At 33.0% G+C, this 13960-nt stretch overlaps 1 protein-coding gene across 1 annotated transcript in view; it reads left to right on the plus strand.

Annotated features, from left to right (window-relative positions):
• Positions 1-13960, plus strand: part of Cfap47 (cilia and flagella associated protein 47) — a 236069-nt gene that overhangs the window by 100227 nt on the left and 121882 nt on the right. Inside the window, exons 33-35 of the mRNA XM_042702461.1 lie at positions 2550-2742; positions 12752-12849; positions 13125-13241. Coding sequence (XP_042558395.1) covers positions 2550-2742; positions 12752-12849; positions 13125-13241 — 408 coding nt within the window. The remainder of the gene's footprint in view (positions 1-2549; positions 2743-12751; positions 12850-13124; positions 13242-13960) is intronic.

Genomic DNA, 13960 nt, shown 5'->3' on the forward strand with positions numbered 1-13960 from the left:
AATCTAAAAGTAAAAAACTAGCTATCTTCCTTCTAGGCAACGTAGGTCTATTTGAAATGATTCTTCAGAAGAAGTATGTAAATAGATATTTTTTAGAGATTTATTGAAAATTTAATGATGAAAATTATTATCTTCTTTCTGTGCCAGTGCATTGAAATAATATATAATTAAAAATTATCAGTGACATATTGCATTGAAACCCCTTTGTACAACAACTTAAAGATAAGATAATCCAGAATTGTCATTGAACAGCAATAAGATAAATATAATGCCAAAGTTCATAGGGAAAAGATATCATTGATGGATAGTATACAATACCTGTAAATATGTATCATTAGTGAGAGTTTTTAAAAATTATCTTTAAATAGTTGTACAAAGGAAGTTCAAATCAGCATGTGAGTTTATGAGTACAATGCCTCTTGCTCACTGTCCCCTCTTTCATCGTTCTCTCTTATCTCCCCCAATCACATCCATTCCCTCAATTTTCCTAGTTTGTGATTTTCATTTTATTTCTAATATATGCTCAATTGTGATATAGCATAAATTTTGTTCTATTATGTGGGTAATCTATTACAAATCATTCTTCAATCAGATCTTTTAAAAATGGAAATGTGAACCAAGTTTTATGAAGGCAGGAAAGTATAGACCACTAAAATTGATTTATCTAAGTTTGATTGATTACCTGGCACAGCTAATCCTCCTGTAATCCTCATTCTATTCATTTAACTCATACTTTATGTAGTTTTGATGTTGAGGAACATAATACATGCTCCAAAGATATATTTAATTTTCATATGAATAAGTCTTGTTCTTTCTGTTTTTATTCTTTAGTTCTTTTTCTAGCAATTCATTTTTAGCATATTTGATGGAGCCTACTAGTCTGTAGCTTAGTGAAAACCAACAGGTCTTTCATCTTTGAGAATAAAAAAAATACTTCTATAGAATTAGGCTCTAAGAATGGTGGTTCTTTCTGTACCAGAAGCTATATTCATGCCCCTTGTGTGTCCAGCATTAAATCTGAGTTTTGAGTCAAGGTTCACTTGCAGACCTTGTTTCCTTTGCAGAGGAGATTTGACAGATAATAGATGATTCCTTAGTCAGATAAGATCATTAGACCAAAACATTTATCTCATCAGATATGCTCAGACATTTTTATCATTTAATGTTCCCTAGAAAAGGGTAAGAGTTCAAATGATTTATACTATAAAATGGATCTAAAAGCCCTCTTGAAACGTAAGACATTCTAGATGACATAACTGCCAGAATGAAAGAAGGCGGTTCTTTACACTTCTTCCAAAAACGCAGTTCACATTTTGTGGATGATGATTCTCACTAGACATCTGCCAGAAAAAAATTCAATGGGTAATGGGTTCTTGATGAAATTAAAAATCGTTCCCATGGTAAGAAGTGAAATAAAAACAGTTTAGGGACCCTGATATGTATCTTAATGATTTTTAAATTATCAGCATTTGGGACGGTAATTAGCAATTAGCATAGATATGTATACTGCTTAGAGAAGTGATTATTTTCCAAAGCAGTAATTTATATTCTTGACTATTAAAGTCCATTGGGATTCTCCTGGAAGCAGACTCTGAGACAAATATTTTAGCCAAAGTAGTTTTTTTTTTCCCCAGAAGTGATCCCAACATGCAAGAACAGTAGGGAATTGAAACAGAGAATATAAAGAAGGTAATAATAGATGTGGCTTCAAGCAAGTTTCTTATAGCAACCAGGGCTCAATCTCCTAGAGTTCTATGGGAGACATTACAGAACATATCTAAGATTAATCCCTACTGAGTGCTGAGGAAATTGGAGTATTTAAACACCAATTTCATCATCATTTTCTGTGAAGAGTTGCTTCTGAGATCATTATCCCCTGGTGCTTCTGACTTGCTTTCTGCTTCCTTCATGTACTTCCACATACCAGAAAAACATACTTTTCCATGGGGAATTTGAAAGTCTTCACTATGTGCAGCTTTCAGAATGTTGAGGTGAATGTGGGATGGTTATGGATACTGACCATATTACTGTAATGATATTCATTTAAATTGTGCTCCTCACACCTATTTCAATGGGAACTATCTATTAAAGCTTTCAATTGTATTTTATTGTTTTGTTTTTCTTTTTGAGACAAGATTTCACAGTGCAAGTCATCTTCCTGCCTTGGTCTGCCAAGTGCTGGGATTATAACTGTGTGCCACCATGGCCAGCTTTTTACATTTTGACTTTTTAGTTGTATTAGCTGGTTAAGAAATGAGAAAAGCATCTAAAAGTTGTGTGGTTGAAATGAACAGTTCTGTTCCCACATGTAGTTTTTTTTTTAACCTAAATAATAGTGTGACATTCTATGGACCAAAAGCTATAGAAGTAAAATTCAGATATTCCTAATGCATATCTTCACTGTTCATTTACCTCTGAATTGATATATTTAAATAGCAAATATTGTCACCTTCCTTTATGTATCTACCTGTAATATTCTTTTTATTCAAATTCTAATTTGTTAGTTTTTTATTTGAGTCTAATATAAATCATCTTTTTCTCAATTTCAGGTGCTTGTGCTATCACGTATTGAACCTCATTATACCAATTCTGCACCTCACATACATAAACAAAACTCACCAAAAATAAATCCTTGTTTTGGATCCAGCAACATGTATTCTAATTCTGAGAGGATTTTACTCAGTTGGTTGAATACAAATTATGAGAATGTCCGACATATTATATGGAAAAAATCTCAGAAAGGTAAGAACTACTTGTTTCTTTGAAAAAAATTAATTAAAAATATAATATGACAGTGTTAAAGGACCTGAGATACCACCACACTGAACCTACATGGTCTCTAGATCTCACTCTAGCATTTATTTTGTGTGCTTAAAAAATGGATGCCCTTTCAACATCTTCACCACTCAGTAGTAAAATGTACTTCTTTATTTTGAAGAATAAATGACAAACGTATGTAAAGATGATATGGAAATGAAAGATGCCCTAATGGTATTGATAGCAATTTCAACTGTACTGTTAGGCTTTTAGATATTGCCACTAAAGTTTTGTGCATACTTAGTTAGATCAGGTGAAATTAAATGATAAATCTTCTTAATATGTTTATGAGGATCATGTTAGACATCACTCAGCCCAATAATACTTCATGGATTTTTGGAGGATAAGTTATTTTAAGTTCATATACTGAGACATGTTATTATTCACAGATAGACCAACCCAAGTTCAGTTAAGTGTGACTGAATTTGGCCCTTCCTGGGTGAGGCCCTATCAATTTATATTCAGAGAACCTTAAACTTTGCTGGAAATGTTCTATGTGTTAATGTAGCTTCACAATTGTTTTTAGTCATAAGCATGGGTTGTAATTACAACGAATACATGGACATAGTTTCAATTCAGTTCTTTGCTCCTATTTATATGCACACTTGTCTTCAATATTATCTTCATTTTGACATGTAAATATGTAAATAATCTATCTTCATACTCAATTCTTAGAAGTTAATCCAAATGTTAGAAGTAAAGGATGTTTGAGTTTGGTTTCAAGCCACATGCTGGTGGCTCATGCTTGTAATCCTAGCTACTCAGGAGGTTGACATCTGAGAATTGGGTTCAAATCCAGCCCAGTTAATCACCAAAAAGTCAGAAGTGGAGCTGTAGCACAAATAGTAGAGTGCTAGCCTTGAAAAAAAAAGTCTCAGGGATAGTGGCCAGACCCTGAGTTCAAGCCCCAGGACCATCACACACACACACACACACACACACACACACACAGGTTTGGTTTCAAGTGAGACTTAATGATTGATTGTTCTTAAAGTTACTTACTTTAGAAGGAATAATGTCATCAAGACTAAAAAGGATTGGCTCCGTATGGTTACACACAACTGTAATTCCAACATTTAGGAGGCTGAGACAGGGTGATCGTAAGTTCAAGCCTAGCTGGAGCTACATAGTAAGACCTTATCTCAAACAAAACAAAACAAATTGATAGACATATATTATATATATATATATATATATATGAGAAAAGTAAAAAACGATGATACATGCCTTATAAAATGCATTTACCTTCTTAAAATTACAAAAATTGAGGGTCAAACAAAGTTTGTAGATTTGATTTACTGGTTCAGCACTTGGCTGGCATGTACAAGGCTTTGGGTTTGATCCCTCAGCATAACAAAAAATAGAGTTAAAACAGACAGCAATAAGGTAACCTATGTAAGTAAACACACATTAACAGATCTCAGCCTTCTGAGTAGGTACGATTACAGGCATGAACCACCAGTGCCTGGCTTTTACACTTCTATTGTTAATCACAGAAAGATCCATGCATGTTAATCTTGAAGGGTTTGCTGAATTTTTGCAAATAATTCTTATAAACATATGCCTGGCTCATTTCCCTTTTTTTGAGTACATTGAGTCTTATGACTTTGCCAAGCTTTTGGATTTCCTATTTCCTCATTTTGAAGTACAACTTATGCTTTATTTCCTATATTTATTAGCATCTTCTGCTTCAATATATTAAAGCTTTCTATACATGAGAGGCTCCTTCAGTGTACAAAAATAAATCAATTGGATGTGGGAACATTGGAAATAGTTATCTAGCAGGCCCAGCCATCCAGAGCCTTTTGAATATCAAGCTAAAGTTCCAGGAATCTTTTTCTGTTCATCTTGGAGAATCATGGGAAATGACTAAATTGATATTTGTTCTGGATTAAAGACGATGGAGACTGAGCAACTCCAGCCAACACAATTGTTTCAGTACTGAAAATAGACTAAGGTGATTTAACCCTGGGCTAGGAAGTCAAACATAGTTTGGAAAGTTTTCTTTTCTAACTAACGACAATTGGAAGCTTTAAAAAATAAACAGAAATAAGAGTCATGTGTTTGCAACTATGGCATGTAGTGATTTGTTCTTTATTGTGAGGGTCAAACTATTTTCCCTGTAATAAATAGACATCATTTTTATGAAAGTATGCTTGGTAATATTGATCTGGTTTTTTTTTCTTTTTCTTTTTTTTTTGCCGGTTGTGGTGCTTGAACTCTGGGCCTAGGCACTGTCCCTCAGCTCTTCAGCTCAAAGCAAGTGCTCTACTTGAGACTCAGCTTGAGACACAGTGCCACTTCCCGTTTTCTGGTGGTTTATTGGAGATAAGAGTTTCATGGACTTTCCTACTTGGACTGGCTTTGAACCGTGATCCTCAGATCTCAGCCTCCTGAGTAGCTAGGATTATGGGCATGAGCCACCCACACCAGGCTTGATCTGTTATTTTGTATACTATTTACACTTGCTTCTGATTTGAGTAAAATTTAAAATTATTGTGTTATACTAATTTGTTGGACAATGTTAAGTATGTGGTTTGAGTAAGTTTGATGAATTTTTATTAATATTATTTCTTTAAATTAATTTGGTGTTAAGAACTTAAATTGATAGTTGTAAGGTCTTTTAAATGTATCTAATTTTCAATGTCATTAAACCAGAAAATAGTAATCACTTATTAAAATCTTTATGTTTCAGAAACTCCAAATTATTCCATTAATACTTTGTACCAAATGTTTATTATTGGCATTATATTATTGAAATGGATATAAAAATAGAAATGTTGTAATATGTTAATATTTTAATATTTCAATATTCTGTTTAGTCTTTTATTTTGGGAATGTGATATCAGTCAATACACAGAACTCATGATTAGTGTGAAGGTCTAAGTTCAGAGATGCTAAGTAAGGAAAACAATGTAACAGCAACTTTGTTCAATAAATCCAAGGTAAAAATTAGGTGTCTTAGAAAATGGAAGATATAAGTATTCATCAACAACCATCTTCCCTCCCTCTATTCCTTCCTTCTTCCCTCTATCCTTCCCTGCCTTCTTAACTTCTTCCTTCTTAGCCTCCCTACCTCCTTCCCTTCCTTTCTCCTTTTGTCCCTTTCTCTTTCTTTATTCTTCCTTTGTGTCAATTCCTGCCAGACCAAAAAACAAAACAAACAAACAAAAATGGAATTTAGGACTAGATGAATTGTAGAAAGAAAGTTTCCAGGAAGTAGAATTTTGATGATTGGGCACTCTTAGGTACAGTTGTACTTTTGTTTTTTTTTTGTTTTTTTTTAATTTTTATTTTTTTTTATTGTGAAAATACTGTACAGAGGGGTTACAAATACATGGGCAAGATAATGAGTACATTTCTTATCAAGCATTGTTGCCTCCTCCTTTGTTTCCCCTTCCCATCCCTTCCCATCCTCCCCTTGCCCCCCTACCAAAGTTGTAAAGTTCGTTTTCAACATAATGACTTGGTTTATTGCAGCATTATTTACTATAGCTAAGATATGGAACCAGTTGTACTTTTGTAGTTGAGTAACCTAACAAATCTTATCTAAGGAGAAGACTAGGTGTGGCAAATTCTATACTTGATAAAGAAGCCACAGCTACTGCTTAAATTATCAAGAGATGGAGATAAGCCCTCAGAGAAGAACAAGTGGTATTCAATAGTTTCACAATGAGTGTGTTTGTGTCTGTGCTTAAGAAAGTTTATCAAATGTTCTTGTTTTGTGACAGTAAGATTGTGTAATGTTGAAGTTCACTTAGACTGTTCATATCCAATGAGAAAATAAACTGGCTCAGCTCCAAGAATCAGATCAGTTTCTACCAATACCAATGACTAGCTGATAGAATCAAGCAAACTACCAGATGTCAGGGGCTGTTTTTCTTTTATCTCATCAAAATTACCAAGTAAAATATCTTAAGAATCATGCTTACAATATAACTTCATTTGAATGAAACATTAGGGCCTGTAAAATATGAAAAAATTCATTTATTACTACTAATATTTATAAACAAATATAAATTAAAGTTATACTTATGTATAATTAAATTTTTCTATATAAATTTATAAATAAATGAGCCATATAATTTCAAAAGGCAGTAGTAGCCAACTGTAATTTTCTAATACTTACTAAAGTACAAATTTCAGTATTAGAATCTATCTGCCAATAGTTTATACATATTATCAATTTTTCCATTGCACAATATAGAGAATGTGACCTGTTCATTATATTTTGCATGACCTGACTCAGGACTGAGTCAGTATTGAATTACTTAGTATTGACTGAGGTTTTAAAGATCAAGAACCAAAAAACTCAGTGCAAAAGTCCTTAAAAATACAGAAGTGTCTTCTGTAACTACTGGTCTGCAGCTGTTCTTTTTTTTTTTTTTTTCTTTTTGTCGATCATGGGGCTTGAACTCTGGGCTTGGGCGCTGTCCCTGCGCTCTTCAGCTCAAGGCTAGCGCTCTACCGCTAGAGCCACAGCGCCACTTCCGGTTTTCTAGTGGTTTATTGGAGATAAGAGTCTCACGGACTTTCCTGCCCAGGCTGGCTTTGAACCATGATCCTCAGATCTCAGCCTACTGAGTAGCGAGGATTACAGGTGTGAACCATTGGTGCCCAGCTTTAATTTAATTCTTTTTAATTTCAAGTACTGAGGCTTGAACTCAAGGTCTCAAAATCACTTGACTTGCTTCTTCATGACTAGTGTTCTTGCAGTGAGCCACACATCCAGTCCATTATTTTGCTGATTAATTGGTGATGGGGAGTCTCTTGGGTTTGTCTACCAGGGCTGGTTTTGAATGAAGATCCTCAGATCTCACCATCTTCAGTAGCTAGGATTACAAGCTTGAGCTACCACTATCCAGCCCATTCTTTTATATGAGCAAATAATATTCTCTTGAGTATCTGTATCACCCTTTAACCAATAATCTGTACAAGAACAATTTTACATGCTTTTACATGTATAAATATATTGCTACAGTATTTGTATAATTTTTTGTGGAAAAATTTTCAGTTTACTTCATTATTATTATAGAAATGTAAAATAAGTGAGTCATCTAATATGTGAATGTTTAACATTTTGAAAAGCATTCACTTTACCTTAAAAATGATCACACTATTTTACATACTTATTACCAATTTATGAAGAATACCAATTTCTATATATCCTCATGAACATTTAATAATGGCTTGTCTTCTTCATATTATAGTCAATAGATGGCATGAAGTGGTATCTCATTTATGTGTATATTGTGTTACTTTAATGACTGATAATGTGTTCAGCATTCAGTAAAGTATCTTTTTAAAACTATTTTATTTCAATATGGGATAATTTAAGATTGTCTCTGCCTTCTATATCACTGATTTCTTTTCTAAAATTGGGTGGCTTCTTTAGTCACTTGCTAGCCTTTCAAGGTTGATAATGTTTTATTTTATTGGCATATATTAATTGTATAAAGTATTGAGCTTCATTAGTACATTTTCATATATCAATATGTTGTATGTCGGCCATACAACCCCTCTATTATCCTCTCTTCTCCCCTTTACCTTCCCTCTTATTCCTTTCTATATCCATAAGAGCCTCCTCCTTTTAACTTTCACATCTTATTTTATGAGTTCCAAATAAGCACAAATATATATATATGTATATATATGATATTTGTCATTTTGACTAGTCTTTACTTTTCCATAGATGACATTATTTATGATTTAATAATAAATATATATTTATGCATTTCTTTTATTCATTCATCTATTGATAAATACCTAAGTTGATTCTATAACTTAGATATTATAAATAGTAGTGCAGCAAACCTGAGTATGCAGTTAATTTGTAGTAAATGGAATTTGAATCTTTTTAGTGAATACTGGGATTGGCATTGTACATCATTTGGTAGTTCTAAATTCTTATTTTACAAAGAATCTCCATACTGATTTCTATGGTGGTTATCTTAAGTTACATTCTCACCAGCAGTGTATAACAGCTTTTTGCCCATATCTTCTTTCCAGTATTTGTTTTCTTTTCTTGATGAGATCCATTCTGATTCAGGTGACACGGAATCTTAGCAAAATTTTAATTTTAATTTCCCTGATGAATAAAGATGATGAATACTTTTTCATGAATTTTTGAATATTTCTAGTTCACTTGAAAAATGTATATTCAAGTCATTTGTGCATTTATTTTAGTGGTCCCAGAGCTTGAACTCAAAGCCAATCACTATTTGGCTTGTTTTAGAACTTGAACCACACCTCCAGCATGGCTTTTTACTACTTATCTTAGAGATGGAGTTACTTGGACTTTTATGTGTAGGCCAACTCTGAATTGTGAACCACATCTCAGCCTTTTTAGCAGCTAGGATTACAGGTGTGAGACATTGTGTCAAGCTTTATTTGCCTATTTTTATTGGATAATTTGCTCCTTAGATATTTATTTAAAAATACTTGGAAGAGAGGATTTGAATGTTCTCAACACAAAGAAATTATAAATTTTTGATGCAATAGATATGCTAATTATCTAAATTTGATAATCACACATTATTTTCATCTACTGAAATGTTACACTCTACCCCATAAAATAGAGAATTACGTGCCAACTAAATATTAAAATATTCTGAATATAGATAGTAATAACAATTGTACAATTCCAAATATCCTAGACAACAGTGAATTGAACAATTAAATTGGATGAAATTATGTTATGTAAATTATTTCTCAATAAAGCTATTATAAAATGTGTTGCTATAATCAACTAAAATAGAATTTATATGCCAATTATGATATTTATGATAGTTATAAAAATAGGTGCTTATACATCCTTACTTTTTCAGAGCATTAAATAATTAAATTTTATACTTACTAGCTATGTCCCCAATCCACAATACTCTTTAAGATTAGCACTATCATTACTACTTTAATATACCTGGGGTTCTGAAATAATGTGGTGTAGAACTAAAAGATGTAACTTCCAAGTTAAAATTTTAAAAATATGTTGAGAATCACTTCAATTATGTGTTTCCTGACCAATAGTGGCTCTGTCAGATAATTTATTCCCTTTCCAAAACCTTAGATTTCCACTTCTCAAATGGAAATGTGAACATAAATCGCCTGGGTATTTTATTAAGGTGGTTTTGTATTTCAGTGAGTACTGGATGAGGCCTAAATTCTACATTTTTGGTAAGCATCCATTTGATGCCAGTGCTGCCAATTTACTCACTTCGGATAACAAAACTTTTAGAAGGAGTGTAATTACAAACAATAGCCTTTATCAAGAGAGCCATCATACAGAGAAAATCAACAGCAAAGGGGAGAGAGTGACTGGCAGCACCCTTGGATATAAATGACAAGACACAGCATGGGGATGAGAGATTAGAGAAGAGCTTTCAGGTGTTGTTTTTACTTCTTTCCAACATTGTTCTGGATGATCATTGCTATTCTATTCTCACTGAAAGTGAGAACAACAGCAGTCCATGCCTACTGGTGTTTGACATGTAATATAAAAATAGTTCCAATGTTGTGATGGGTTGAATAAAAGTAGATGCCACTGTTTCTATGTGGAGAAATAAAATCTAGAAACAAAAAAAAAAAAACCAAAATAAAACCTTTGTTCCACTTTACAATGACAAATTCACAAAGACAGCGAATCTCTGATTTTTCTTGAATTTCTTAGAAAGCTGTGCTTTCAGGGAAACAAAGTGCTTTTGTTTCAACAAAAACCAAGGAAGAGCAAGTGCTTGAGACAAAAGGAGATAATTGTAATAATGCTCAGGTGTGGTAGACATTAAATATGGAGATAGAATTATTAGTGAATTGGTAGAGGCCAAGTACACAGTGAGTACCAGAACATAAAGCCTCAAGGTGCAATAGTTTCAGACACAGAGTTTTCCTGCAAGTCTGTAGTAACAAAGAAGTGAAATTGCAGAACATGTTCCCCTACCTGAGGTAGGATCGTGGCTTTTACTCAGACTTTATATATACTCTTTCATGATTGGATTGTAATGCAAACCTTTCCATGATTGGATTGAATTGCAAACCTTCGAGGACATTTGAAACTAGCCTTAGACTCTGAAGGCTAAATGCCTTTAAGGGAATGTATGCTTTCTCTAGTGTCTGTAATAGATGATGATAAAATGTGTGTTTCACACACTCAATGTTAATTATGTGAAGTTATTAGCATGCAAACTAGCATGATCATGTGAAGAATTACACAATGTGTAATTATATAAAAAAATCTCACAATACGATTTTACTTGTCAGTTATACCTTGAGAGGTATACTTACGTTATCATTCTGAGAATTAACAATTTGGAATTAGAATTATTACTGTGATATTATTACATCCTATATCAAAGTTATTTATAAGTTTATGTCAGGAAATATATAAAAGTGTTATTTTGTTCTGTATTACTTGAAAAGTTCTTGTGATCTGTGTTTACTAAAATTTTTAGTAGGATAATGTGCTATAGAGATCCGATATAAGTGTTTCATGTTAAAGAATCACAGGTGAAAAAGTAGGCAGCGGTTTTGTGTGAAGGGTCTAGGACATCTGTGGTTCAAACCAACCTTAAGTTTGAGGATGAGGGTATAGTTCAAGTGGTAGAGTACTTGCCTAGTATGCCCAAAGCCCTGGGTTCTATTCATAGCAACCCACCCCCGAAAGTTTAGCACTTCCTGTTGTAATGCAATCTTAATTTGTGAAGTTCACATAAATGCGATGAACGTGTCCTATTTTTCCTATCTTGGGTGCTTCATCCCAAAAAATAGAAATAAAGAATTTGATGGCACTATGGACACTCCCCCCTTTTTATATCAGGTAATTTATCTAAAACTGAAGAATCTTGGACTTTTTTATTTTGTGCTGGTCCTGGGGCTTGAACTCAGTGCTTTGGATACTGTCTCTGAGCAATTTGAGCCCAGCTTCACTTGTACCTTTTTTGTTTTTCATTTTGGTAAGTAATTGGTGATAAGAATTTCATGGACTTTCCTTTCTGGGCTAGCTTCAAACTATGATCCTCTGATCTCAGCCTCCTGAGTAGCTAGGATTACAAGTATGAGCCCCTGGAATTTCAATAGAATCAATTATCTCTTGTTTAAAATCATCTGTCTACTTGTTTTAGGACAGTTTTCCTAATATTTACTCAGTATCCACATACTTTCACTTTTTGTTCCAATGTCAACATAGTAACAATTTCTATTATTAGTAATCTTTTTATAACTTCCATCTTATACACACACACACACACACACACACACACACACACATATGTATATATAACTTTTTTGTCTATGTAAGCCAATACTGGAATTTGAACTCAGGTGCTATCTCTTAGCCATTGCATTCAAGGCTAGACTCTACCACTTGAGCCACAACTTTATTTCCAACTTCTTCCTGGTTAATTGGAGATTAGGTTCATGGGCTTTTCTGGCATAAGCCACCATTGCACGGCTATATCTTGTGTCTTTTATAGATTACTTCAGATTCCTTTAAGCCATAAATCTACATTCTTTTCAGTACTCTCTATAGGTAGATATATTTCTCCATCCAATAAAGATTGCTACTGAAACTGTAAGAAAGCAATAGCATGTTTTTGAGCCTTCTTATTCATGCCTGTTGATGAACATTGGACAAAGATTTGAATGTAAAATAATTCAACAGAATGAGTTAATTTTCAAATATTAGACTTTTCTCTCAATAAAGCATGGTAGGGTACTTTTCAAAATGCTTCATGTTGTAATTATGCTTGTAGCAACTATTTAAATTTTACAGATATATTTTATAGTATTAATGTTCTGATGTTTTTATATTATTTTTCTTTCCAAAATTATGTTTTTTGTTTTCTAAGAAATGGTAAAGTATTCTTTGACCATTGGTCAAATTTCTATATCTGATCATCAAGTAAAATACTGTAATATCTGTTCTATTTCATTTTCAAAATAGGATTTGTTCCTGGTGAGAGATGGATAATAAATTTTGATGTAGACCTTACAGATGGGCTTGTTTTTGCAACTTTGTTGGGATCTTATTGCCCATTTTTGGTAAGTATTATTTCAATGCATAAGAGTCTTGTATTATTTTAGAGAATTTGATGGTTAAAATTTGAAGTACTTTTATTTAGAGCACATCTTTTAAGTGTGTTAAGTAAAAAACATGAACTTGGATAGTGCTGACATTTTTTTATTTTTGCCTTTGGATTGCTATAATCTACTACAAATGTTAGGATTTCAATAATTCCTTGTTGAACTACAGATGACATTTTAACAGCAGCAGTTTTTATTCCATCAATAATAGGTTTGATTACTTTCTTTTTCAGATTGAACCTTATTTTGTACATATGTATACACAACCAGTACGTGCTGAACATTATCTACACAATTGCCTAATTATTGTGAACAGTCTTCGGGAAATTAACTTCGACTTGAACATACAGGTGGGTACCTTTTTTCAGCACACATTCATATACACATTTTATGAGTTTCTTTTGTTCACTTATTCATTATTATTTTGTTCATTTATTAGTTCAAAGATTCTAAATCTGAATTGAAAGAGGGATGTTGCTGAAGTATGGAAATGGAAATATGTCTCCTGAGAAATCTACTCCATATTTAAAAAGTCATGTTTAATTATTCCAAGTTGTATATAATTATACAACTGAGAGTATAATTTTAGTAGATATACACACTTGTCTATACATATTAAAGAAATACTTCTAGTCCAGATATCAGAAACCATAAGAATCACGCTTGAGAACATTATTAATATACCTACAATCAAAACTGAAATAATAGGAAAAGAATTATTAGAATGTAGATGTTGAATTATCTCCTGATTGAATGTCACAACGTGAAAAATTTTGGTTTTGCCTTTGTTTTTAGCTACTCCTGGGGCTTAAACTCAGGACCTGAGCACTGTCCCTGGGTTCTTTTGCTCAAGGATAGTACTCTACCACTTGAGCCACAGTTCTATTTCTGGCTTTTTGGTGGTTAGAAATTAAATAGTCTCCCAGGCTTTCCTTCCCAGGCTGGCTTTAAACCTTGATCCTCAGATCTCAGCCTTCAGTGTAGCTAAGATTATGAGTTCCCAATGCATGGCACTTTTGCTTTGCTTTTGCAATAAATATGTTTTTGTAGAGATTATAGTACCTATATA

This window comes from Dipodomys spectabilis, unplaced genomic scaffold (assembly GCF_019054845.1).
Source record: "Dipodomys spectabilis isolate Male_0828 unplaced genomic scaffold, ASM1905484v1 ptg000324l, whole genome shotgun sequence".
Classification (NCBI taxonomy): Eukaryota; Metazoa; Chordata; class Mammalia; order Rodentia; family Heteromyidae; genus Dipodomys; species Dipodomys spectabilis.